The following is a 27,753-nucleotide window of genomic DNA, read 5'->3' as shown; positions in this document are numbered from 1 at the left end:
AGTTAGCACAGAAAGGCACTCAAGAGACCAGCTGTGCTGTTCCTGACTGCCTAACAGCTTATTAATTAAAAAAAGCTAACTGCTCATGTGTACAATAACTTAGTTTTTTGTTTGTTTTTGTTTTTGTTTTTTAATAATTATTCCACTGCCCAGTTATCAGGGCACAACAGGCTCAAGAGTTACATAAAATATCCCAACATAAGCAGACCACAATTCTCATTCACTGACTGGAAAAGAGTTTCACTTAGTTCCTTACTAACAACTATAGCACTGGTACCTTTAACAGCTATGGCATATTAAGCTACGCTCAAATAATATCAGAACACACAACACCCAGGAAAAATGAAGTAATGAGAGTCAACTAGTCCTTAAAGCATAGTCCTTTGTAAACTACTACCTTAAAAAGTTCCATCACCTAAAACAAGGTTTTTGGGGTCCCAAAATTAGTTTTTAGATGCAAATGAACGAACTTAGTGCTAGAATAACAATGGTGCAGTCAGTGCAGGTTCTCCATGTTTTGTTACTCTGAAGGAGGTCATAAAGTACCCTAACAGACTTTGGATTAACAGTTCCTCACACTCCCTCTAATTGGTCATTTTTTAAAGCATCTAAACATTTAAAGTCTCCTTGTATTGGGTGACACTACTCATATGAAGTCAAAAGCTACCAAATGCTATCTAAAAGAACAGTGCAGTGCAAGACCGCTGTGGCCTTGAAACTGTTTAATTTAAGAGACTGCAGAAGTAAATAACATGACAGAGACCATACCCAAAAATCCTCCAGAGACTTTCTGGATGGAGCACCATAATATTTACGGAAAATATGAGCTCATTGTGAAGTGAAAATTTCAGAAGTAAATTCCAAATGTAACTTCTGTCTGAATACAGGCAGAAGTTTTACAAAACTGATTTTTAAAATTATTTCAGTATAAATGATAAAAACTCAAATACTATGTATATTAGAGAGTCATTATAATGACTGCTGCTTTGTAAAGGAATAAACAATACACTTTTATCATTACACCTATCATAGCAAAACAAATTGCTTAAGTTTTACTTCTTCAGAGTGATGGAAAATTTAGTCCACATTAAGCTTCCCTTTGCGGTATCTGAGTTGTCTCAGGTATGCGTACGTAAGTCATGATTTTCAAAGAGATAACTTCAATGCAGATAGACCCTCAGTTTGATATGCCATCGCTAGGTAATAAACAAATTTGCAAAGCCAAAATGTTATTCTACAACCAGAAATTAAGAATCTAAAAGAGCACCAAGTGACTTAACCTTCTGAATACAAAAGGATTAATATTAATAGAATAAATATGCCAGGTTGAAAGCAAAGTTTAAAAAGAATATAACTTTCTGTTCTCTGACACATAAAGTGGAAATAAGGGTAAGAGAAAAAAAGAGTCTAGACTTTGAGCATAAAACCGAATTTCTCTTGTCCAATATTATTCAGCAAGTAAGACTAATCACTAGAAAATGAACAGAGTACAGAAGGGACTACCCTCATCCTTCAACTACCTGCCACCAGAAAAATGGAGGTTTACTTGCTTCTCTTCTCTAGTCCAGTAGCTCCCACTCTTTTTCAAGCTTCTTGTTTTAAGAACTTACCATGATAATCCCCTTGACTTGGTGGATTGGACATGATAATCTTCATGCAGCTGTACGGGGTATAATCAGTTCTCTTTCCTTCTTTCCCATAGTTGTGGCGGATGCTGTAAGCATATCCTTTGTCAAACTAAAAAAAAAAGAGGGAGAGAGAGAGAGAGAGAGAGAGAGAGAGAGAGAGAGAAAATATATTACAGAATCACAGAACGGCCAAGGTTGGAAGGGACCTCTGGAGATCATCTGGTCCAACCCCCCTGCTCAAGCAGGGTCACCAAGAGCATGTTGCCAAGGATTGCACCCAGGTGGGTTTTGAATATCTCCAGGGAAGGAGACTCCACTACCTCTCTAGGCAACCTGGTCCAGGGCTCTGGCACCCTCACAGGAAAGAAGTTTTTCCTCAGATTCAAATGGAACCGCCTGTGGTTCAGTTTCTGCCCATTGCCTCTTGTCCTGTCACTGGACACCACGGAGGCCTCATCCTCTCGACACCCTCCCTTCAGATACTTGTACACATTGATGAGATCACCTCTCAGTCTTCTCTTCTCCAGGCTCAACAGGCCCAGCTCTCGCAGCCCTTCTTCAGAGGAGACATGCTCCAGGCCCCTAAGCATCTTTGGAGCCCTCCGCTGGACTCTCTCCAGGAGTGCCATGTCTCTCCTGTACTGGAGAGCCCACAATTGGACACAGTACTCCAGGTGAGGCCTCCCCAGGGCTGAGGAGAGGGGCAGGATCACCTCCCTCCACCTGCTGGCATCACTCTGCCTAATGTACCCCAGGAGACCATTGGCCTTCCTGGCAACAAGGGCACACTGCTGCCTCATGCTTAACTTGCTGTCCACCAGCACTCCCACGTCCTTCTCTGCACAGCTGCTTTCCAGCAGGTCAACCCCCAGCCTGTCCTGGTGCATGAGATTATTTCTCCCCAGGTGCAGGACCCTGTACTTGCCTTTGTGGAACTTCAGGAGGTTCCTCTCCGCCCAACTCTCCAACCTGTCCAGGTCTGTCTTATATTCTTACATGCTATACCAGTGAATCTACTTTGTAAACAGAATACTGGATAATAAAAATATCTTCCAAACCCATTCAAACAGACAGAAGTGAAAATCAAGTTACTTGGTGTTAGCTTTAACATTTACATTATATGGACTTGCACATGCACATACACACGTGTATATATATATATATGTATATATATATATATATTTTACAGACACATCAGAAAAGATACGTGCAACTACATTAAGACCTAAGATCTTTTAAACTGATATAGTAATCACTCTAAATATAATATGTTAAACTTCTGAACTACATGATTTTAGTAAATGCACAGGACAGGATCAATTTAAAATATTTCATTTTCATACATTTACAGTATTAGTCTACAATAATATTCTGAAAGACATACTTATATTTATATGTGCATCTCATACTCTGTTAGACAAGAGGTCAATGAGTACTATGGTTCAAGTGATGTTGCAATACTGAAAACTTGATGATGGTATTTATATACGTACACACACACACATGCCAATGCATATGTACTACAGCTGCACGGAACATAACTGGGAGCTAAAAAATTGTATACTTGCTATTAAAAATTTTTTACTTTTATTTTCATGCTTAAATTATAAGTAAGTTTAGCTTATACATAAAATATCTGAAAAACAGAACGCCAAATACCAAGACATGCATATTTTAATTTCCAACCTCTGTGTGAATCTACAAAGATAAGGACAAAGTCTGTGATGATCTAGCCACCTATTATTTTCCCCAACAACCTGGGAACTTTTCCTCCTTCTGCGTAAAAGATGGGTGAATGTACATTGCATTTGCTTAACAAAGGATATTTGAGTAAGCAGTAAAATTAAATAGGTTTTTGTAAGGGAAAAGCAAATCCTGAATGCTTCAGGATGTATTGCTTAGTTTGCCAGAAAATTAACACCCCTCTTAACAGTTCTGTACACTGAAATCTTGAGCCGTACTTTTCACATCACTTGTCTTAATGCCCATAGAAATTACTTTTACTACTAACTCATTATTTTATACTGAGAAGCAGCTCCTGCAGTAAGCAGAAACAAGCTATATAATAACATACATAACAACAACACGGCCTTAAGATCGGTTGGATGTTTTCTCATTGGTTTCTTGTAATCCTGCCTGGATCTTCTGAAGCCCTTTCCTATGTGTTTCATTTCATCTGTATGTTCTTTGGGGCAAGGTAGAGATTATTTTCTTATTTTGAGTAGTAGAACAGCATTCTTAAAAACTAAAATTTATAGAATTACCAATAGATAAGGCACATGAACCGAAATTTATTCTAAGATATCAGAAGACTGTGTCATTTACATACTCCAGTGATAATTCTCTCATGAAACACTTTAAAAAATTAACAGTTTTATAAATCTCAGCTTTAACTTCTCAGTGCAATTGTATCAGTAATTAGTAATTTTATCAGCATCAGTAATTTTATTTAATGGGAACTGTAGACCTAAGGAACAGTGAAAGAAATAGTGCAGAGGCTTTTTTGTTTGTTTTTTAAATAGTGGCTCTTTTTCTTAGAGGTTGGACTAGATGATCTTCAGAGGTCCCTTCCAACCTAAACGATTCTGTGATTCTGAAATTCATACTAAATGGTAAGGGACACTCATCTGCTGAAGCTGCTACAAGCTGACTAAAATAAATATTGTTTAAAAATTCATTTTAAATTTCAGAAACATGTACAACCTATTTTTGTGTTTATTCGGTAGCTGTCTAATGCTGTCTAACACCAATATTGCACTTCCTAAACTACATTTACTATATTACGCTTCTTGGAATTAACCATAAACATTTTAACATTCCTTAACAACCCCTTTCAAAATCCATATTCTAAACTGTAGAGCCGTCACCAACGAATAGTTGGTTTCTTTGAAGGGAAAGGAACTGGTTTAAAATGCATAGCTGGAAAAACTACTTTTCATCTGTAAAAGGAGACAATCCGTAATGACGAACACTTGCTCACTGTATGTTTGCTTATACAAGTATATAATATATAACATATACTGCTTCTCAACAAGTTTTCGCAGTGGTAGATGTCATAAAAATTCAACACAGCTATGTGGTACAAGTTTGCACACTCCAAGATACATGCTTTCCTCAGAGATCTCTTGTCCTCATGATTCGGCATTTCTTATCATTGATCAGCATAACTGTTTTTTAGCAGTACCAAAACCCAAGAGACTGTACAGTACTCTTCCGTGTGAAGAGAATAAAGATTCATGAACTGTGGCATTTCATTTCAGAAAACACATTCTGACGAATAACCCTGATGTACATTGGAGGATGAACTCAATGATCAGATTGTTTTTTTCCTAATAGTATTACTCTAGCATGCACATATAATTGAGAGAGAGAGAAAAATCCCCCTCTAGAGCAATCCCTTTTGCCAGTGAAACATCAAGGTAGAACTAGACATATTTGCAATTTGCAGAAGTGAGAGGTGGGGAATTATCACTTCCGACTCATTTTATTCCCCCAAATTGATGTGGTGGGCTTTTTATAAGTTCCTAGAACAAAATAAAACAAACTATGTGCAGAACATTTATCCTGCACATCGGTGTTCCTAGGGTCATTTTAACTCCTTATAGATTGTGTGTTTGTAAAGTATTTCAGAAAACAACTTCAAAACTATAAAACTATAACCTAATTGCAGTATTACCTAATTACAGTCTCCTATAATGTCATTATGGTAGAAAACTTTAAAAGGTGAAAATTCAAGATACAATTCAGCGATGTGAAAAAATTGTTTGGTAATTATCTGTCCCATAAGAACTGCTGAAGTTTTATTTTTAGCCTAATACGAACTTGCTCAGTAATAATTATCCCCCATGACTGGGTACCTTTACCTTGTGTTCTATGCGACCGCTGCTGTTGAACTAAGAGAAATTCAGGAATATACAGACAAAAAATGATTCTGCTATCACAGAAAGAGCAGCTAAGCGTATACTCGTACTCTGCAATAGTCTACGCTAAATATCAATGGAAAGTTACAGCCAAAGTTACCATAAAATAGTAATGTTAAAGCAGCACTGATATTATTGAGTGTTCAGTTTAGGTTGATAGGCTATTGCTAGTAATACTTTAGAACAGGGATTCTCTTCAACTTTTTAAACACTATGCCCTGCACGTTCAAAATCTTCTGTTTCTCTCTCCAAATTTTCCTAAACCTACAAGGCACTTGTAATTTATGTCCAGGTGCAAAGGTAGGGGGGAGGGATGGGCAAAAGAGGAGGAGAATATGCCTTTAACGAGGAGAAAAGAGATCAAGAAATTTAAGTAATGAATCGATTCAGACTTATCTAATGAACGTGTCAATCCTGTTTGCAAGGTCTAGTGCCAAGAGCTGAGACAAAGACAACCCATTAAAAACACCTCTATCAAAATTGGTCACTTTGGTGGTAGCATGCACAAATCTCGCAATTAGTGAATGTGCAGATATTGGGATTAGTAGCAGTGTTAATTTTTATTTTAAAAGAGTGCAAAAGTTAACTGCCTGGAATTTAACTTGTTCCTTGAAGATGAAAAGATTTTTGACTTTTCTTTGCTCCAGGCATACTTGTAGGACGCACATGATGTCTGGTCTGAGGTGCCCTGCTGATAAGTGGGCAGTTTGGAGTTTTTACGCATCAGGATTTGCTGTAATGAACTGAGATGCCCAGTGTTTGGAACTGAAGGTATTAATGATGATGCCGGGTAACCCATTAACAGTGATACCGAAGCTTTTTTAGATTTCTTCTCCCTACAGGAAGCTGAGCAGTTAAGACTGATTAAGTGCAACTAAGCCAGTGTCTAGGCTGGGGGACATTTCGCTGGGAATAGCTGAGTGTACAGTAGCAAGAAAACTACTTGCATTTTGCTTTTATGTGGCATGTTCACGTTATCAGACTAATGCAGATTAATTTGCCTCATAACTGTTAGTGATGATGTGGTACATATTGTATTATAGCAACTTCATTAAAAGACACATAAGGCATAAATTAAGGTATAAATAAAGTATAAATAAAAATACATTGAAGGTATAAATAAGATAAGAAAGATACATAAGACAGATATATAAGGTATGAATTAGCAACTGCTGCAGCCGAATACCAGACTACTATATTTCAGGTAACACTTTAAAAAAATGTTATTTTTGATAAATTCTAATCACATAAATGCACAAAATCTTTGGGTATGGAATGAGAAGGTACATCATACAGAACATTTGCCTAGTATATGCTATACTTAGAAATTTTCTTGAAACAAAGCAAGGAAGGATGAGGTCATTCTTATAACCTAATGGGCATGGAGGAGAACTTGTTCATAGACAGAAATTTAAGCTCAGGTCGGGGGGCAACAGTCTTCATTTTGCCACCATGCTACAGAAAGTGAGAGAGCGCTAGAGAGGTAAGTGTTCTCCAATCTTTCTACATTACTGGAGCAGAAGACAACAATGAATACAGGCATCTCAACAGGTAAAACTGTTCATATGTCTAAGTTGGGGTAGGTAATGGTGTATACCTCCAATGACATACACACAGACAAAGCACGTATAAATTAAGAAATCATATACATCTCCCAAAGCCTTCAAACTTCATCCTTACCATAATATCCATACAAGAACTATGGAAAACACTTTAAAAATTATTAAAAGCGTTTCTAGCATTAACCTGAGTTAATTATAACAGCTTAATGTCCTACCTTAAGCCCTGGTCCAACTCCCACACATCCTTAGTAAAATATAAACACAACTTCCATTTCAACACTATAAAGAACTCCTCGCTCAAGAAATTCAAGCCAACCTTCTTCAGACACTGAGAGGAGTATCATCACCCCAGCTATTATTCAGGATTGCAATCCTGACATCTCTAACTCTGACCTCTCCATATCATCTTGCTTCAAAGGTTGTTTAATCCTTCCTGCTCTTCCTCTCAACTTTAAGATAAAGTAATTTCTATTTAAAGCTTATTAAAAACCTTGTCCAGTCTCACTCACCTAGATACATCTTACTGGCTTTGGTAAATACAATGGCTGATACTCTGAAACATGTTTACGCCCTCTTTGAAAACATACCAAAATGGCATAATATGAGTAAGTCCTTAAAACTTTTATCTGTTTTCTTGCCCACTTAGAAGGGCTTAGTTTCTGTAAAATAGAAAACCTATTTAAAAACCTTAACTGCTAGGCCATTAGAATCCACCACACTGAGATGGGAATCTTTAGGAAAGGGTCAATTTTTAATTCCATTATTTATAGAGTATTTAATACAACATGATTCTGGTTCATAACAACGAATTCCAAGAGTCAAGGGAACACATATATTCCAATCACTGAAAAGACTCAGAGAAAACAGATTTCAAGAACTCATCTCCCTGTCCCAGACAGAATCAGCGATACATACGCCACTCGCAGATTTCTATCCAATCACTTTTAAAAAACAGTAAATGATGCAGCTTTTACAGCTTCCTCAAGAAATCTCTTTTCATTGCAATAACGTTACTTACAGTCATAAAGTTCTTCCTTGATGTTGAACAATTATTTCAATCTGTCCTCATCATTCATGTTTTCTAGCCCTCTAGTCATTCCTACTGCTATCCTCTTGATTTTCTCCACTTGGTTTATGCCACTCCTGAGAGTCTTTGAACAATGCAAGGATACATAGAAAATAAATGGGCTTACAGCTTAAATAATTACATGTGGAACAGCTGATCATGGCCTTTGAGTTAAATGAGTAATCCAAAAATCCCACCATTCTGAAAACTTTTTCATAGGACACAGACAACATCTTGAATTCACAGAACTTCACAGAACAATTGAGGTTGGACGGGACGTCTGCTGATCATCTAGTCCAAAGCCCCTGCTCAAAGCTCGGTCACCCTCACCAGGTTGCTCATCTACCTGGGTTTTGAATACCTCCAAGATCGCACACTCCACCACCTCTCCGCACAACATGCCCCCGTGTTCAACCACCCTCACAGTAAAAAAAAAAATTAAAAAAATAAAATAATAATCATTCAAAAATAAAATCTTCCCTTATGTTTAGACAGAATGGCCTCTCTTTCCATTTGTGCCCATTGCCTCTCTTCTCCTTTCCCCGGGCACCCCCGAGAAAAACCTGGGGAACGGCTGAAGAGACCGAGCCCATCAGGCTTCTACGCACATCACTAAGATCCCCCATGAGCCTTCTCTCCTCCAGGATAAACAGTACCAGATCTGTCAGCCTTTCCTCGTATGACAGACGATCCACTCACTGCAGCATCTTCACAGCCCTTCGCAGGACTCACCCCAGCACCTCCACGTCCCTCTTGCACTGGGGAGCCCAGCACGGGACGCAGCACTCCAGCTGCGGCCTCACCAGGGCTGAGCAGAAACAAAGGATCCCAACCTGCTGGCAACGCCTAAGGCTCTGCCTAAGGCTGCCCAGGAGGCTCTTGCCCTTCTTTGCCCCAAGGCCACTTTGCCGCCTCACGGCCACCTTGGTGACCGCCTACCACCCCTGCACCACCTCCAGCACCTCAGCCCCCAGCCTGTCCTGATGCACAGGGTTACCCCCCTCCCCAGGCGCAAGGCTTGGCACTCCCCTTCGCCAAACTTCAGGAGGCCCCTCTCCGCCCTTTCCTCCAGCCTCTCAACGTCCCTCTGAACTGGCGTTCAACCACACAACCACTGAACTCCGCACAACCACCTGGCACATCAACCACTCCCCACAACCCCGGTGGAACGCAAACTCCCTGAAGGCGCGCTCTGCCCCGTCGTCCAGGGCGCCGACGATCATCTCAACGTGGACTGGCCCCAGGACCAGCCCCTGGAGTCCTCCGCTACCGAGCGGCCTCCGCATTGACTGCCTGACGCTCGTCACAACCCTTTGGGCCCAACAGTGCAGCCACTTTTCAGTCCACACCACTGACCACTTCTCTAGCCTGTACTTCATCAGTTGGACACCAGCGGCATTACCAAAGACAGCGTCAAAAGCCTTACTAACGTCAAGAGAAGTAACATCCACTGCGCTGGTCATTTCACCCATAGAAGGCTGGCGGGTTGGTCGAGCATGATTTCCCCTTCATAAATTCACGCTGACCGCTCCCAGTCACGTTTGCGTCCTTCATGTGTTTGGAAACTGCTTCCAGGAGGATTTCCCCCATCACCTTCCCAGGGATCAAGCCGGGGCTGACCAGCCTGTATTTCACTGAATCCTTCTTCTTTCTCTTCTTGAGGACAGGATTGACATTTCCTTTCTCCCAGTCCTCAGGAACCTCCCCTCATCACCATGAGGTTTCAAAGACAATCAATAATAACTCTGCAATGGTATCAGCCAGCTATCTCCCTCAGCCTCATGAAATGTATACCATCAGGTCCAATGGATCTGATGAATTTATAATTTTCCTAAATATTTCCCAACATAACAACTTCCTGCTCTAGCTCTTAATTACTTCCTAAGACAATCCATCAATAGCTGTCTTCCATATCAGACACTCTAAGGCCTCACTTTTAAGGCCTATGAGGAATATGTGAGGTGACAGACACTGTAAACCTAGTGCAATACTACCTGCTGTCTTCTTAGTGCAAAGATACAGGAATAAACAGAATTGCTAGTATTTACATCTTTTTCTAATTTAGGAAAGATCTTACTCTTGGAAAGAAGATAACCTCTGGATAATTCACATCCTGAGATAGAACATACAGTGTTTTATTAAGCATATAATGTACTCATGTTCACATGTACCTCAGTTATCAGCTAGATAAAATTGAATACAATTTCAAAATAACAGAAAAATTACAACTGTCATTTCCAAGGCATTCCTGTAGGATACATGTACCATATCATCACTGAGAGTTACTTTGCTTTTATCATTTGTCAGATTTGCAATTAGCATCTGAACACAGAATTAGGCCCTCCATGAATTTCATTTTCTGAGAACTTAGCTAGGTTATCCATTTTGATACTCAGCATATGCACTAGTGGAAAATATATGGAAAATAGTTTGCTGACAAAGTCTTCCAAGCGCTGCAAGCTCAGGTTTACACTTCTGCAAAACTTCCATGTTTCAGTTTTAACTATCTTTATATGTTCATGCAAATTTTTACCCATCTATTCCTTACAGTACTGGAAGATTTATTTAAGTCTAACAACTGTGCAAAATGGCTGTAGCAATTTTGTCTAGCTTCTTGGCTGGCCACCAGATTAGCTCCAACTCTGCAAAATTCAAAGATATAGTGGTTTAACACCTTTTTTAAACAGTCAACAGGCAATTTCTTGTCTAAGATGGTATGAGCATGTATGGATAACAACTTCAAACTCATACATTTATTGCACAAACTTGTGCAGCTTCTGAAATAATTGATTCACTTTTTCATCCATTTCCCAGGCAGTCACTCAAATCATTACTGTTGACACAGCATTGTAGGCACAACTTTGTCCAAAATTTTTTTTTTTTAATTCATCTCTCTAAAAATAACCTCAGCATGAGATTATCTTTTCCTAAGCATGGTTGTCATTTAGGAACATAAATAAATACTTCTCCATCTGCCAACTACAAACAGTTCCCATTTATGCTACATCCTTAACCTGAAACACAGTTTTTTATGCTTTAAGGTACAGACCAGAGGCACAGCTAAAAGCGAGCTGAAAAATTCTAATATGTTTTGTGGGAGTCACTACAGAATGATTCAGATTAAGTACTAATGAACTCCTCTTCCTCTCCCACTTCAGATTTTCCAGCCTGATGAGCCAAGCATTGCTTTGCTCTGGAGGTGGCTTCACCTACCACAAAATGAGGAAAGTTCTGCTTAATCAACTTTCTCACACACCATCTACATGAATGTAAACTGCACGGATGGTGAATTAGTTTCTGGCGTACTCCAGACCACTCATACAAAAATATGGCAATGTAGACTTTTTATTTACAGCAACCTAAGCTTGCATTAATACAATTTAGCTAAATATGTAATTTATATACACTATTTCTCCACACAGTTACATGGACCAAAAATTTGAACTAGAAAAGTATTTAATAAGTATAAAAGCAAAATATCTTTATGATATCTGACAAGCCATAGCAGGCAGTCTTCTGCCTTACGACACTGCATCAAATTACCAGCAAAACACATCTTAAAAACATCTCCTATAACAACATGATTTTTTCTTAGGCCTACGTTTGGTCATTTATGAAAGATTTTACTAGATATTTCAGGACAACTGTTTTTTCTGGTTTCTAAACTCTCAGTAATTCTTTACTTTGCTGATGTTTCACATTGTATATTATGTTGAGAAAATTCAGATTCAAAGTGTGTATTGCAAAACAAATGGTCAAAGAGGAGACATTTCAATTAGATTTGATTGACTGACACAAATAACATACGAGTTGCTTTTAAACAAACTGAATTCCCTCACTACCACCAAGGAACTGAGGCAGGGAAGACAGCTGCTTTGTACATTGCCAGAAAAACAGAGTTTACACGGGTATAACAGCTTGTGAAAGTCGTAAAGGTAAATATTACTTTCAAACTGCTTTAAATGGCCATTGAGGGTATATAAAATTGTGACTTCTCTTATGGTAGAGCATTAAAAATGAAGAAAAAATATAATAAAAATAAACACTCAGCAATATCTGATTTATTTCTACTTGTAGTAAACTGAAATGTCTTTGCAATTATAGAATTTTACAGTAATCTTTGTTTAAAGATTATTTCTACAGAATATGAAGTGATTGCCTTAGAATAACGTCCAATCTCCTTAGCATAAAGTCATCTATGCATAGCATTTTTCTCCAATCACAAGATAGTTACACCTAAAGGAAATGAAGTATTTCCACATTACACTGCAGTCTCTTCATTCCTTATGGAATTACAGTGCCTAAATCATTTCATGTAGTTCTCTACTTGTTATACCAGTTATTTTCCCTCATATCACTAATATTTCCAATTTCTAAAAATTAAAAAGATGAAAGCATTATGTATCTATGAATATCACTGTTTTGATATTCCCCCAAATAGTTATTTTTCCCTATACACTTGCTGAAACTACTGAAAAAGCAAAAACTGTGAAAAATACTGTTCTAAGACAAAAAAACCAATTTGTGGATGACAATTTCACCTATATTAGAAGTCCACTAAAAATTAATGGACAATTTTATTGAAAATTTGGAATGTTTCATGCTGTAGATTCCTTGTCATTTGAAATAAAACAAATGCATATAGAAATAATCATGCTCAAGAGTTATCATGAAAAATTATCAAAAAATGGAAAATTATAGTAAGAAAATAAGTATTTTGGATGATAATAAACACTACACAGGTGATTAGAATTTTTTTGCTTTAAGTAGAATAAAATATTAAACCTGATTTTAAACAGGAATTAAACAGCTGTATTAACGTGGCAGTATTTGACAGCTCTGTAACAGACACTTTGCTTAAGAAATGCATGGTATCTAAAAACAGATAGGTACTTTCCTTCAAATAACACCCAATAAACACTTGATTATTGTGAGCATTTTCTGTTTTCAATAGATTTCTGCAGGCCATTCCCTATGCTTTTAAGAAACTCTTAAGAAAAGTCTTTATAATCTTAGAGAAGCATCTTGAATCTTTTATTAAATATTTATTCCATAGCACTACCGTTCAGGGAAGTTTAAAATGAAGATGAAATAATAATCCAATAATCAAATTTCTCATGCAAGATCTGTATCTGTCCCTCAGACAAAGGTTAACACAACATTGTATGTTTATATCTATACAATTCTAACCAGGTTTTTATGTGGTTATTGATTCAGCACCTGATAATCAAGTCCCAAGACACACCTAGAGCTGCAAACGTATCAGTCCACAGATCAGCTGCTTCCAAGACTGCTCTGAGGTTTTGGTTCTTCCCTACTTTGGGAGCAATAAAAAGGTGGTATTAGCTGGGAAGGTGTTTATTATTTTCCTGTAGGGCCTACATCTGTTATGGTTTTTTCAAATAATACATCTGCTAGACAGCTATCAAACTACCATAGTGAAGAACAACGACAGGTCTTTCCTCCGCAGAAACTGTAAGGGGCTGCAGGAAGACAACTGTGCCCTGGCCCAAGGCTAAGCCATCTGAAAGGACAGGAGAAACTACTGGACATAAGAAAATGCTAGATACAACAAGAACAGAGAAGCTAACAAATGTCACAGTTAACACTGTGAGGAATGGTCAGATTTCACCAACCAGAAAGTTGGTTAAGGGGGAACTATGGGAGAAATGGCCTCATTGATAATTCAGGGGGAACATTGGGGACCTTTGGGGAAACAGAATCGTGCAGGGCCAACAGCATCTAAATAACCATATCAGAAATACCAAATTTTGCTATAGATTTAGCAAAACTGGGAACAAGGTAACTAGGGACAGGTTGGTTGTTTGGGAGGGGATGAAACTGGTGAAAGGGGAGCAGCTGGGAGGAGAAAAGGGGGAAAAAAAGAATATGAAGGGTTACAAATCATGTGATCAGTGCTCTTCAGGACTCCACGTCAATCAACCCTTGACTGATCAGCACAGCTTGTAGCAGGACAGTAAATTCACTGTTTCCATTGTGCTCACGTCTGACTTGCCTCTGTGGTTTGGAGCTGTTGTTAGGCTGCTACTGCCAAAAGTCACTGCTTTCGTGTTTAGTTTTGGATACGAAAATAGCCAAACTTCTAAAATAATGAGCTCCATACAATTAGGAAGAAAGACATGCTTCTAGTGCTCCATTGTTTACAAACACACCATGCCATTCACTGATTTTTTCCATCGATTTTTTTTTCTTGTCAGGGTTTTTCATATTTCAATATTCAGAGAAGTCAGCTGATATAATTCGGAAGTGCATGTTTCAGTAGAAGGTAAGTTGTAAATTAACTACATTACTAGTTTTATCAACAGTGGCAGTTGGAAAATAATAGTCCCCAAAAGTTAATAGCAGAGAACACAGGAAGCGTTACCACTGAAAGAGCTTTAGGATGCTAACAGGTTGCAAATTAGACAGAAATTTGGCATGTAATACAGTCAAAAAGGACTAAAAGATAAACAGAACCAGAATAGCAACTGACTGTGTGCATCTATCGGAATGGGATTCAGCTCTAGACATCCCCCATTATTGTCAGTGGAGGTCAATGCAATCAGCGGAGCCTGGGGAGCAATTCAATTTACCCTAAAGTAGACACCTAGTAGATCATGAAACAAATCATTCTCTAGACACTACTGACTATATTGACTACATCTCTATTGATCATAATGGGAGTTTAGGATCCTAGTGTAAAGAATATATATACCAACCAGAAAAGAAATTCAGTAAGCTTCAAACTGACACATTTGCAACATTACATTTAGAGGTACCGTAGCAAATGAAAGCTCTGGCTACTATTTCAAACATGTATAGAGTTCTGCCTCCACCTCCTTACTGTGCTCCAGACTGCCCTTCCATTTCAATCTTCCCCAGAGCTCTAAGCTTTCTGTACCTGCTTATCAGAATTTCATTAAGACAACTCAAATGACAGGAAAGAATCAAGAAACACTATTTGCAAACTCTCAAGAGCCTTCTGGCTCCTTGTCAGAGGAGTGTAATCACACTCCCAGATGGTAGTATCGTTATATTTTGGGAGTATCAGATTTGGGAGAAGTCATACTATATGTATATTGCTGTAGCATGTAAAACAAGTGTTAGGAGAAGATGGATGAAAACTGGTCAGGGTCCCATGCAAAATCTAAAAATTAAATTTCTACTGCTTATCCATGCTGCTGTCATGGTGTCTTAAGCCATGGGGCTATCATATGAGATTCTATGGTTCTACTTCAAGCACTGTAATAAGGACGTAATGCATTAACAGTCTCATGTAGCTCATGATCTGTTAAACTCTAACATATACCCAGATTGGTACTTAAGCTAAAAAACCTAAAAATATACTTCACATAATTTATACCTCTGATAGGCTAAGGCATATTAAGTGTGTTGTAATACAAGAGCAGATAGTGGAAAGTCAAGATCAATAAAGTGTTAAGAAAAAGATTACTTATCAATAACTGCCATTCTTTGAAAGACAGTCCTTATGCCCTATGCATCTATATACCCCTAAAACTTGATACTGGGAGACTTTTTCCTTTGCAGTACCCAAAGAGGTATCTTTGGTATTCTCTGTACAGACGAAGCCTGCAGGTCTTTCTCCTCTCCATGTGAGATCTTTAGGATCTCTCTCTCTCTCCTTTTTTTTCCCCCCCTCAGCTAACAGGAAACCAAGATGACTGCAAAGCAAAAATTTGTGTATGTGCAGACTATCTCCAAAACCAGCAGTAACAGATAAGTGTTCTTTCTTCCTTCGGTTTATAGTTCACATATACATTTCCAACAGGGAGCAACTCCAAGGAGTTGCACTGCACCGTAATTACCAAGTTGAGTCTCTCGATCCATTCACACAAACAGCAACATAGGAACAGCTCTATAAAATGCTTCGTCAAGCTCTCAAACCGTCAGAGAGAAAGTAGCATTATATGAAGGTGCGAGTTTGAGGTTGCTCAACAAGAGACAACCAGAAGAGATAGATCTCTGAGAACTATCACTGATGTCATTTTTGTTCTAGTGAGGAAAGTCCTGACTAAAGTAGGCAGCTCCATTTTGACCTTTTCACAGAACATTTTAGCATTAGCTGGCTATTCATTTATACGGTCAGCGCATGGCAAGAGCCAAATTCTCTTGTATCTCTCAGGAATAAATACAAAGCAGGATAGGTAATTTCTATAGATGCCTGAACCTTAAAAAGAAGAAGAATTCTCCTAACATCAAGGCAGGAAGCCTGGGGATAGAAAAAAAACAGATTAATTTTTCATAAAAGTGTCACCAGGGAATCATGTTGCCACTTCACGAAGAATCCTGAAATGTGTCCAGACTGATTCTATTTCTGAACAGCTTATGAGATAATAAAAATTTGCATTAGGACATGAGGTTTAAATTGCACTCTCGCAGAGGGTATATTCTTACTAGCCTGTTACAATACCTTAAAGCTGTGGATGAGAAGACAAAGGCATAGACATTCAGTAGACCAGACTGCAGCAGGCCAAAATGGCAGCCAAATGGACTTCAGAAGAGCTTCAGTGGCCACTACTCTCAGCTCCAGTTAATATACTCAAGATATCTGGAATGTTTTCTGCTACATGGAAAACAGTCCTATAAGGATACTAGATAGAAAGCTTCAACCATTTACCTCAACAAGTGTTCGTGGCAGGCTCCTTCCTTCTAATTTCCTCATAAAGAAGAAAAAAAGAATATTCTAGTAAGAAAAGCTGTCCAAGCAGCTATACTGCAGACTGGAACATTAACAGGTTGTAATGACTCAGGTGACCTAAGCACTACGATAGCAGAAGAAGAATCTCACAATTCATAAGAGTTCTGGGAAAAAAAATTGTCCCAGCCATTCCAGCCAACCAAAATTAGTTAGGCTTGCCTCATTTTGAGCAAGACTCTTGGCATCAGAATAACTGAATAACAGGCACCCACAGTACCAGAAACACGTCCAGAAGAACAATGTTCATCAGCTCGTGAACAAAAACACTGCTAGTGATGTGAGATACAATTCACCTATGCAAAGGTGTTCCAAATTTCAAAGATCTCTGCAAGGATATTCAAATGAATCCAAGGAAGTCTCTGACTCACTATCCAATCTCATATGTAGCATATCTGTCAGAGTTCATTGCAATAGTTTATTGCAAGATCATTGCAACAGTTTAAGTTCACTGTCTATGCACTATTTCCAAATGGCAATTCCACTCCTGATCCAGTGGAAACCATCATATACTCACTGAATAGTTTATACTTTACATTCTGGTTGAATACCTGGCATTCCACCTACGCATACAACCTTCAAAGCAGAGACTGGAAGTTTTGCACATATTTAGGACCATCTAAATCACAGAAACTTTGTTCCCTTCTAAACTAGGTAACTTGCATGGGGAGTTCGTTTGAGTAAGTTCCCCAGCCTGACAAAGTTATTAAATATTACTGAATTACTTCATTAATTTATTGCATTCCATTGCAAGCATTCTTGTGGTATAGCTGTGACAGAAATACTTTATAGGTTCTGGAATAACCGTCCAGAAAGATATCTGAAGCCAAGTTTAGCATTAGGTGACAAAATACACGCTGATACTACAAAAAAAAAAAAAAAAAAGAAGCCTTCTTCACTGATTATGAAATCAAGTGGTAAATCAGTGTTACCATTAAGTGGTATCAGTTCGCCAGCAAAGCAATTCTCATTCATTAGAAATCTATAACTGACCCAGCTAACTCTAACGTGAGATACAGTACACTCCAAAACATTCAATTTTAACATGTGCCTCAGATTTGCAGAAATGACAGCATGACTACAAGTGATTTGTGCTGAAGAAGATCCTTTCATCAACCAATCCAAGTTAAAGTTATCAAAACAGAATAAAACTATGGCAAAAAACTTGGCAATTACTGAGATAATGTTAAACCCCTTGGACAAGGTCATAATGACAGAAAAAACGGTGAAGATGCTTACTCACATAACATCGCAAGATACAGCAGGTCCTCAGTACGCGCAGATAAAGAAAATCAATTTATTCAGAAAATTAAAATAATATCCAGAAAAAAAATCACATTATTCCTAAACGTTTCCTCAGACAAGTAAGTGTCCCCTGTGTCTGTTCTTGAAACTTGTAGACTTATTTTTTTGATGTGGTAATAAAATGAAGAAAGCAAAACATTGCAATACAAAATGTACATGGAGATTTGATGATTGTCAGTCCTTCCGAACACAGAGTAAACTAGGTATTAGAGCCCTCTAAACAGCACAGTTTGGCTCAAGAATGATGGTATCAATGAACAATAGGACAAAAGGCAGCATAAAACTCTGGACCACACTGTAAAAAGAATATATATTTTTTTCCATTAGCAGTACAAGAGGAATTTTATATACCTTTCTCTAAAGATCTTGGAAGCATTCAAGGAAGCCCTCGTCTAAGATCGGAATGGACCAGTCAGTGATATTTGCATCTGCCATACAAATACTGTGTGGTAAGGTAGACCTCTCAATTCTCTAAGGAAAGTGGTATCAGTTTCTGGCAGTGCAAGCAGCTTACTGTCTTTCTCAGCACAGGTAGGTTCATTAATTCTGGCTCTGAACACCTGCAGAGGTAGAGGAAAGAAGGAAACTCCATATTTACCGGGATATGAGCTTGTAACAGGCTTTGCGTTAAGCTAGAGACACAAGCCTCAGGACTTGTTAGGCTGGACCTGGACTTATCTTGGCCTGCCTGGAGTTTTGTTTTTATCTTATTTAGTTGTGATAGTAATTACCTAACAATCAGGCAACTATTATCTAATTTGATCCAGCTTAGCTTTGCACAAGCATGGGCTGTAAAACGCCTATTGCTATATTCACTGCTGTAACTAGTAGATAAGAAGTATTTATTCTATGTTTACTGAACTGCCTACGACACTAGGCTAAAAACGCAGCATGGGGATGATAGCAGGGGCCTTATATATACAAATCCAGGATGATATGGGAGGCCTCAGGCTATAAACAGCTCACTAGTGGTCAATTACTGGTCATCAGGAGTGCAACCTTAGAGGTTCAGTAAAAATAGTTTTTAAGGATAAAAAGAAAAAAAATATGCAACTCCCTTTAAATTCACTGTACTAAATTTGGACGTATTGTAGAATTGCAGACCAATGGAAAAGAGTAAGGTGCAGAGCCCATTAGCAAATGCATAGGAATAACCACAAGAGGATCCTACGTTTCTGGTGTGGCGGAAAAATCAATGTCAACATCATAGTCTTCCTGGCAAAGGACTAAGGATCTTGATGATTCACAGTGACATTCCCTCTCCCCATTGACTCCCAAGATCTACTAGATCTATATTAGAAAATAATGTATCCCAGACAAAAAACAACTGGAAATCAGTTCTAACTGGAGGCTTAAGAGTCCAATGAACAAGAAATATAAAAGTAAGTAAGTGAGACACACAAGTGAACACAGGCTATAACTGGAAGATGGAGCAAGAGACCATTTAAAAAAAATCACATTTTAAGATGATGATCGAAGGAAGTACTGGAAACCACCAATATTAGCCCTTGCTGTCATAAAGAAGCATGACTACTTACCCATAAAGGCCTTTTTATTATATGTAATACAGAGAGTGTATTGCAATCAAGAAATATTTGAACTCTATAGACTACAAGAAAAGCTTGTTCTAAAACCTGCAAGACTGTTTCCCCATCTTTAAAATATTTTTCTGCTTTACTTAATTCATCATTTATTAAAAGAGGACTCAACTGCAGGGAAAATGCAAATAGAAAAATAAAGAACCTATAGTGGCAGACTGCTCTGATCTGTTTCAGGAGAAATGATGAACATTGATTTTTCAGTTTCTACTTCATGGTTCTAAAAACTGAATCACCACAATTTCAGGAAAATAACCTTGGTAACAAATTACAGAAAAGCCTGAGTACTTTAATTAAATCTAAAAAAGTATTTCTTTTCAAATAAAATTATTTCCTCAGATTTTCACTGCTATTACCCCAGTTCTCATGCTCAAAATCCCAACACCTTTAAGATGATGTAACATGATCTCAGTAAAATCCTACTCCTGGAAGGAGAGAAAAAAAAAGTTTGGAATTCAAATAACGTAACTTGCTTTTTAAGTCATCCAAAGTGACTTTCTGACATCCGGTGAAGGTAAAATCCTGGAGAGAAGGGACAGGATGTTCAAATAATGACTTGCTTCTGGACAAATGAGTTATCTACATACTTTAGATTTATACAAGACAAAGAACAACTGTCAGTTTCTTTTGCTTGTTTTAGGAGGAAACCATACTGCAGAGTTCTTTTGCATGGCATAAAGACCACTAAACTCTGCTCCCCTGTGTACAGCACAGGAAAAAATGCATTAGAGGAAAAGATTTTGCTTTTCTTCCTGTGAAAAGTGGGCTTAAGAGACACAGGGAACAGCAAAAGCTCCGAACACATCACATTATGCACAGAATTCAGTTTCTCAGGCAAATAACGTTGCATATTTCAATATAAAAATCAGTACCTAACTTTTCAAAAAAAATTACAACTTCTCTGATGTTGAAATACTTAAAATATATCACAGTAACTTAGCTTTCCCAGATCAGAATATTAAATTTCTGAAACAAAAATTGTGCATAGCATGAATAAAAGAGCTGTCTTGTCTCTATTCATGAGATTGAATACATTTCAAAGACATGCTGCAGAATGCTAAATCAATTCTGAAAGTAAAAATACTTTCTTATTTACACCATAGCCTATGTGGTATATCAGCAGATTGCACATTTGATACAATACGCTGCTTTTCTGGATGACTGAATATGAAATATAGCCATGATTTGCTGGCTGAATATAGGCATATGGAATATAACAGTTATGTAATGTTAAAACAATTAACTAGATTTTTCAAAAGAAGATAAAGTACACAGGATTTTAGCTTTCTTTTCTGAAGTCAGTTTACATAATTACAGCAAATCTGAACATTTAATAAAATAATTCTAAAAGCACATTTCCACTTTATTTTAATAATTCTTTCAAACAATTATATCAAGATTAGCAAACTGTTTACCAAAAAGAGTATTCTTCTGTACAAAAAGGGTAGGAATACAACTTGAAGACCACCTATGCCATTCACTTCATTCTGCAAGGCAATTAAGATATATGGATTTATAGAGATTAACTGTTTTCAAAGTACAATTCTGTCTTAGAATTTGAAATTAGCATCCAAAGAGCTTGAACACACTGCTGGGTGAGAAAGTAAAGAAGGTATTTTTCAGCAAATGACTATAACGACAGAGCTGGATTGTTAGGAAGGTATTCAAGAGAGCAGTCTACAAACCATAGTCAGAGATACTCGGCTACTTCACAATCATCGAACTTAGAAACTGGGCACCTTCACAGACAAGCTTTTCCATTACTTTTCTTAAAATGTCACTGACTTAATAGCTTGCCGCTACTATGACGGCTAATAAAATAGAAACCTCTTCTTACAAGTACACAGTCTTTCCAAAGCGATAATAAAGTGCAAGTCTGACAAGCGCTTCAAGAGTACAAAAAGGAGTCTTAGAAAACTAAAGGTCTGGTTTTAGCAGCCACTTTTTTACATACAGTTTAAAAACAAAAAACAAAACTACAGCATGGAAAGATATGTTGGAAAATGCGTGTTTGCTGGAAATAAAATATGCGGTAAAATACCAGATTCTCATCTAAATTCATGTTAGTACTGGAAGACATGTATTGCTTTCATTCTTGTTAGTGCAATAATCTTACCATCAAATATATATTAGGCACCAAAATCTGTACCTGTGAAAATAGATCCTCTAACTTTGTATGATAGCCAGTACAGTTAAACACCACTGAAGCAATGCCAAAACTATAGTTAATGCTCTGGGATAGAGGAGGCTATATGAGTTAGAGCTGCCATAGGCAGAAAGACAGTCTGAAGTTCTCCCTTATAATGCAAGTCGCATAATGAAAACTGAATATAAAAAAAAGAAGAGATCTTTAAAAAGTAAAAAAAAAAAAAAAAAGTACAGTACCTTAAGGCATATACCCATAGCAAAATCTCACTATAACTTAGCCCTGATAACAAGGTTCAGAGAATTTCAGCTTTAAAAGAATGGAATTGAGAAGTCTTGTAGTAACTACGCAGGGCAATGCATTTAAAATGAAAGAGCACGCATTCTTATCATAGTGTTATTACTCTGATTCCTAATATTTATGCGCCCTCACAGAACAACATCCAACTATGTGAGGATCTAAGAAAAAGTTTTATGCTTTCCCGGTATATTATTTTCAGTCATGGTCTTGACTAACAGCCATGAAACAAAAATACACTTTAAAATATATTTTTTTTAATATATCGAGTATTTTATTTCAGCTTCATTTCATTTTAAAATTCTCCTTTTAAGACTTACGCTCTGCTACCTTTTTAAAATGTAAGTATTTTTTAAAACAAAGTTTCTATAACAAAAAATACCACTTTGTGGAAAAAAATTGTTAAAGCATAAAATGACAAATACTCAAACAGATTCCTGTCAATAGTTAGCTTAGATAACCTTAGGGTGCATTAATATGCTGATTAGTAATTTACAGCTTGAGAAAAGAAATTTTCAGAGGGGAACACACAGAGGCATGACCGAGTTTAATATGCATCTCTATTAGCTACAGGGTATAATTAAAGCCATATCAGCCTCAAGTCTACATAATTACGTCCTAGATACACTCTCTCTTTAGTAACCTTAACTTTATGAAAAAACAGTAAAGATCTCAAGTTTACAAGGTCAGACAATATTGTTTTAGCACAAATATATTCTTACAAGCAAAAGGATTCCAAATCAAAAATGCAAGGTTTCTGTCTGGTCTTATTCCTTTTAGAGTTCAGAACTCCAAATATGTGATAGGCAGAACCAACTTCTAATGCAGAAAGAAAATCTGCAACTTCCAGTGTTACTATATTCTTTTCCTATCCCACCTCAAGAAGAGGTATATGCAACTGATGCAACATTTACCATCAGGAAAAAAAAAAAAAAAAGATGAACATGGTTAATCTTGGAAATATCAATAACTTTTTTAATAGATACTAAAAGGATTCATTAATTCATGGGTTTTTTCCTCCTTTTCCACTGAATATTCTACCTGTCAATTTAGATAACAGCCAAATCAACTTGCTGAATTCAATACCACAACATTACATAGTAATTATCCTGTATGATTATTCTTACTCTACTTTTAAAGACTTCTGAATACAGTTAGATAATGTATAGGTTATATATGTTGTAGGTTATAGGTTAACAGTAACATCTCAATGTTTATACACACTGTAGCTGGGCAGAAACAGTGAAAGTGATTACTTTCACCTCGCTTTACTAAGGGGTAAGAGATTCCTACCACATACCACAGAGACACTATGCGGGATGTAAACATGGATCTTACATTCAATTCTGATTTCTCATCATCTTATATATCAATTGGAGCTAAGATGTCCTTCATTTAGTTGCCTAATCTGGGGGGAGAGGGAAGGACTGAGAGAGAAGCAGCCACAGAACACACATGTCCATTAGTAGTCTAATAAAGAGACCAGAGCAGCAATACCCACAAACTTGCATGTACTTGTGCGAGTATTTTGAACAGTGTAGATTACTACTGCTAAATCCCTTAGCAACATCAGGATTTCCTATTTGTCAGGAAACTAGAAACAGTATCAACTGTTCTGCAACATTTGTTTTATTAATCATAGGTTCATTAAGAACGCAACAATGTCCATAAATACAACATGGCATGTTGTTTCAACAACAGCAATTCTATGCCACTTTTTAAATACAAGTCCTACTAAAAATCACCATCTGATGCACATAACTTCAAATTATTTTGATCTCATAACGCTTAATTAAATAGGAAGCAAAGAGCTATCTCTAGCTCTAACTAGCTGACGCTAGAACTCTGAAGCCTTTCCAGAATGACGCCCACAACACCAAAGAGAAACAACACTGACAAGTGACAACAAATTCCTTCCAGCCAGAAGCCAGGGTTGCATACTTATAACCTTTGCCAATATTCTCTACAGCACCTGATACAGGCAGTATTTGCTCATACTGCTTAGGATACAACAAACCAAAGCCCCACGTGCATGCTTTCTCAGTCATCTTCTACAATCCATCAGACCTCCTCCTATTGTTTTGTTCAATAGGTACACAAAACAAAAAGAAGAAATCAAACCATGTGGACTAACATGTCAGAAATTTGCAAATGGTGCTCCTCCAAGCATTCAACAAGCCTGAAGTGCTCCACAAGAGGATGGAGCAGAATCCTGGAGCGCAGAAACAAACACTCGCAGGACAGGAGGATGAGAAGGCCCCATCTATACATTGCAGCTTCAAATAAAAATGAGAATATATGATAGCAAGAATCCACAAGCTTGAATAGATTCAACATATATTCCTCGTGATACACTTCTCACCAAAAATAATCAAATCTTAATGGCAAGTGAAACTTATTTCCATCCAAATAAAGGAGGATGTTATGATTCCTTAGACTAGACTCCACCACCAGACCACAGATGTTCCGCAAGAAATTCCTTATTTCCAGGCTTAGGTTCGTTTTCTAATTGTTCACATGAAATGAAAAACCATAGCTGCGTACAACATAAGTTCTCAAGATTTTGAAATTTAAATTAAATACTCATTTTTACTTCAAGCCTACATGTTTAAGATACAGGGGTTTTAAGACAGTCAGTGTCCAAATGTAACTATTGTGCATTAGTTTTTTTCCCCCCTTTAAACCCGCATTTAAAGAAGAGGGCTAATGTAAATTCTATTTTGATTTCCAAACTTACTACTAAGACAATAGTTATATCAAAATGCACTCTCATGTTTCTTCTGACAATCAAATTATCTTTAGCCTGTTATTAAAGCAACTTCAAAAGCCAAATTTCTTTGTAGAATACAAAAAGCATTTAGAAACATATCAGAAGTATTTTGCCTTTGCTTACGCTCGGACATATGAGGTAAGTGTAGCCATTCAATACGTAATGAATGTTTTGACTAGAATGTGATTTTTGTCAAAACAGAATACAAATGATTCACTGAAAATCCTAACATTCACATGCTCTATTTCACTAGAACTAGAATATGAAATAATTTCCAAATAATGAGAGAAGAATATAGATAACAAATGGTTCTACTGAAGCTAATTTTTGCAGTCACTCGTAGAAGGAAAAAAAATTGTATCTCATTTTATGATGAATTTAACCCAACAATATAATTTAGCCAAAAGCTTGACTATCTAGTCCCCTGATAACCCATGAAAGCAAGGACAATTTGCTTGCTTAACTAATATCAATACTTTGTTACCATGAAGTACTCTTCCACTTTCCACAGATCTCATGAGGATAACGTTTTACAGGTAACACATGCAGCACTTTTATTACGTTTTTCAAACCCTAAATGAGAGTAAACATTTTCCTAAAGTCCTATAATTGCCTTTATACATCTCAGGAGAATTCAAACTTAGCCATCTATTTGCATTACAGTATTACTGTAAATTAAACAAGATCAGATTTTAATCTGTATAGACGATTTTCAATTATATTTATATTTTTATTTTTTAGATGCCAAATATTGTGGCTTGCTGTTCCACATGTCACTCTAGGATTTGGCAGATTTGTAAAGTTTAAATAATTAAAGGATAAAAGCAGCAAATGACACCTAATTAGAGAAATATAATTAAAGGTGATGGAATAAAGAACCTATTCTGATTTACCAATCAAAACACGTTCCCAAAACAGTGGGCACCATTACCCAAAATAAAAGAGTTAAGTAAATCAATCCTCAAATCTCAAACAAACAAGGAAATAAAATACCAGAATGAACTGTAATCAACTGACTGAAAAGGAAAACATTCCTGGGGATTTAAGAAGGTGGCTGTTGTTTTTAAAACCACCATTTCATCTGTTTGTTACGAATTACACTGGGGAGAGGCATGCATGCTTAAAAGCACTACGCAGCAGATTATCTAGCATCTATGTTGATTTTCATGCAAACATATGGTTTGTTTTTATATTATAAATGTACAGATCTACAAAACATTACAACATAAGCACATCTCGTTTATGCCTATATACTATATTGGTTTATTCCTTATGATCTTGTCTCCCTCTAGTGGCTGGCCCCCACAAAAATTCAATTTTACTTGTACGCAGAAGTAGATAGAATCATAGGAAAGTTCAGGTTGGAAGGGATCTCAAAAGGTCATCCAGTCCAACCTCCAGCTCCAAGAGGGACCAGCGAAGGGATCGGATCAGGTAGCTCAGCTTTTTTTCCCAGTTGGGTCTTGAAAACCTCCAAGGACTGAGATTACACAACTTCTCCGGACAACCTGCTGCAGTGCTCTTCTGTCCTCAGGGTGAAAATTTTTTCCACTATGTTCAGAACTATTCTTGTTTCAATTTATGCTTACTATCTCTTGTCCTCCTGTCACGCACCGTTGTAAGGACCCTGGCTCTGCCTTCTTAATAACCTCTTTTAAAAACGTCCTTGTAGGCACTGGAGGCCTACTGTTAGGTCCCTGCAAAGCCGTCTCTTCCCCAGGCTGCACGAGCCCAGCTCCCTTAGCCTTTCCTCACAGGGCAAGTGCTCCAGCCCCCTGACCTTGCTTCAGTAGCTTGCTGCTGAACAAGCTCCAGCTTATCAATATATTGTACTCAGGATGAGGAAGGGGCAACACCCTCAAAAGGGGACACAGCATTCTAGATGTGGTCTAACAAGCCCCAAGTGGTTGGAAGTAATCCCCTCCCTCCATCTTCTGGCTGTGCTCCTGTTAAAACAGGCCAGGCTGCTGTTGGCTTCTTTGTTGCCAGGGCACATTGCCAGCTCGTGCTCAGCTAGCTGCCTGCCAAGACCCCCAGGTCCTTCCCTGTAGAGCTACTCCCTTGCCAGCCAGGCCCCAGCCTGTGCTTGTTGCAAGGTGCTCTTCCTTCCCAAGGGCAGGACTTCGTATTTGTCCTTGTTAAATTTCACAGGGTTCTGTCAACCCATTCCTCCAGCCTGTCTTGATCTCCCCGGAGTAGCAGTTTATTTGCAGATTTTACTGATTTTATTATACATGGAATAATTAAAGGACTGATTTAGTCATTTAAAATACCTACACCTACATTTTACTGCTGTTCATGATTTTGTTTTAACTTTCTTTTTTAAACTGTTTTCTATTCAAATTACAAACAAAATGCATGGTCTATAAAGTTAGCACTGCCATGCTATTATGATATATAAAATGATTCAAGATTAACATGAATACAGCTACCCATCTCACAGCCGTGAGAACATTGTCCTACAAAGTTTCATCACCTTCTGCCCATACACTGTTCCGCAGCTAAAAAACTTTGAAATAGCTAATATAGTTGTGAATACTTTATTCATAGTTATGAGGGATTAACATGGAAAAGTTTCACAAACAGGTTTCACTGAAAGCATAATATGTATCAGTGTGTAATTGCACCAAGTGTAAAAACTCTGTCCGACTCTGGAGCCGTATTAAGCTTCTGGTATTGAAAATATTCTTGTTACTCAAAAGTGAGTGTATCCAGTGTATGAATGCTAAAAATAATTTAAAAACT

At 37.5% G+C, this 27,753-nt stretch overlaps 1 protein-coding gene across 2 annotated transcripts in view; it reads right to left on the bottom strand.

Moving 5' to 3' along the window:
- The window catches only part of PRIM2 (DNA primase subunit 2), a 128,868-nt gene that overhangs the window by 17,675 nt on the left and 83,440 nt on the right, over positions 1-27,753 (bottom strand). For both annotated transcript variants that reach the window (XM_068937448.1, XM_068937449.1), the window contains one exon: positions 1,611-1,737. In XM_068937448.1, coding sequence (XP_068793549.1) covers positions 1,611-1,737 — 127 coding nt within the window. The remainder of the gene's footprint in view (positions 1-1,610; positions 1,738-27,753) is intronic.

The sequence above is a fragment of the Struthio camelus genome, chromosome 3, assembly GCF_040807025.1.
Source record: "Struthio camelus isolate bStrCam1 chromosome 3, bStrCam1.hap1, whole genome shotgun sequence".
NCBI classification, from domain to species: Eukaryota; Metazoa; Chordata; class Aves; order Struthioniformes; family Struthionidae; genus Struthio; species Struthio camelus.
The sequence above is the reverse complement of the archived record's forward strand: the minus strand, read 5'-3'. Positions and strand labels throughout refer to the sequence as shown.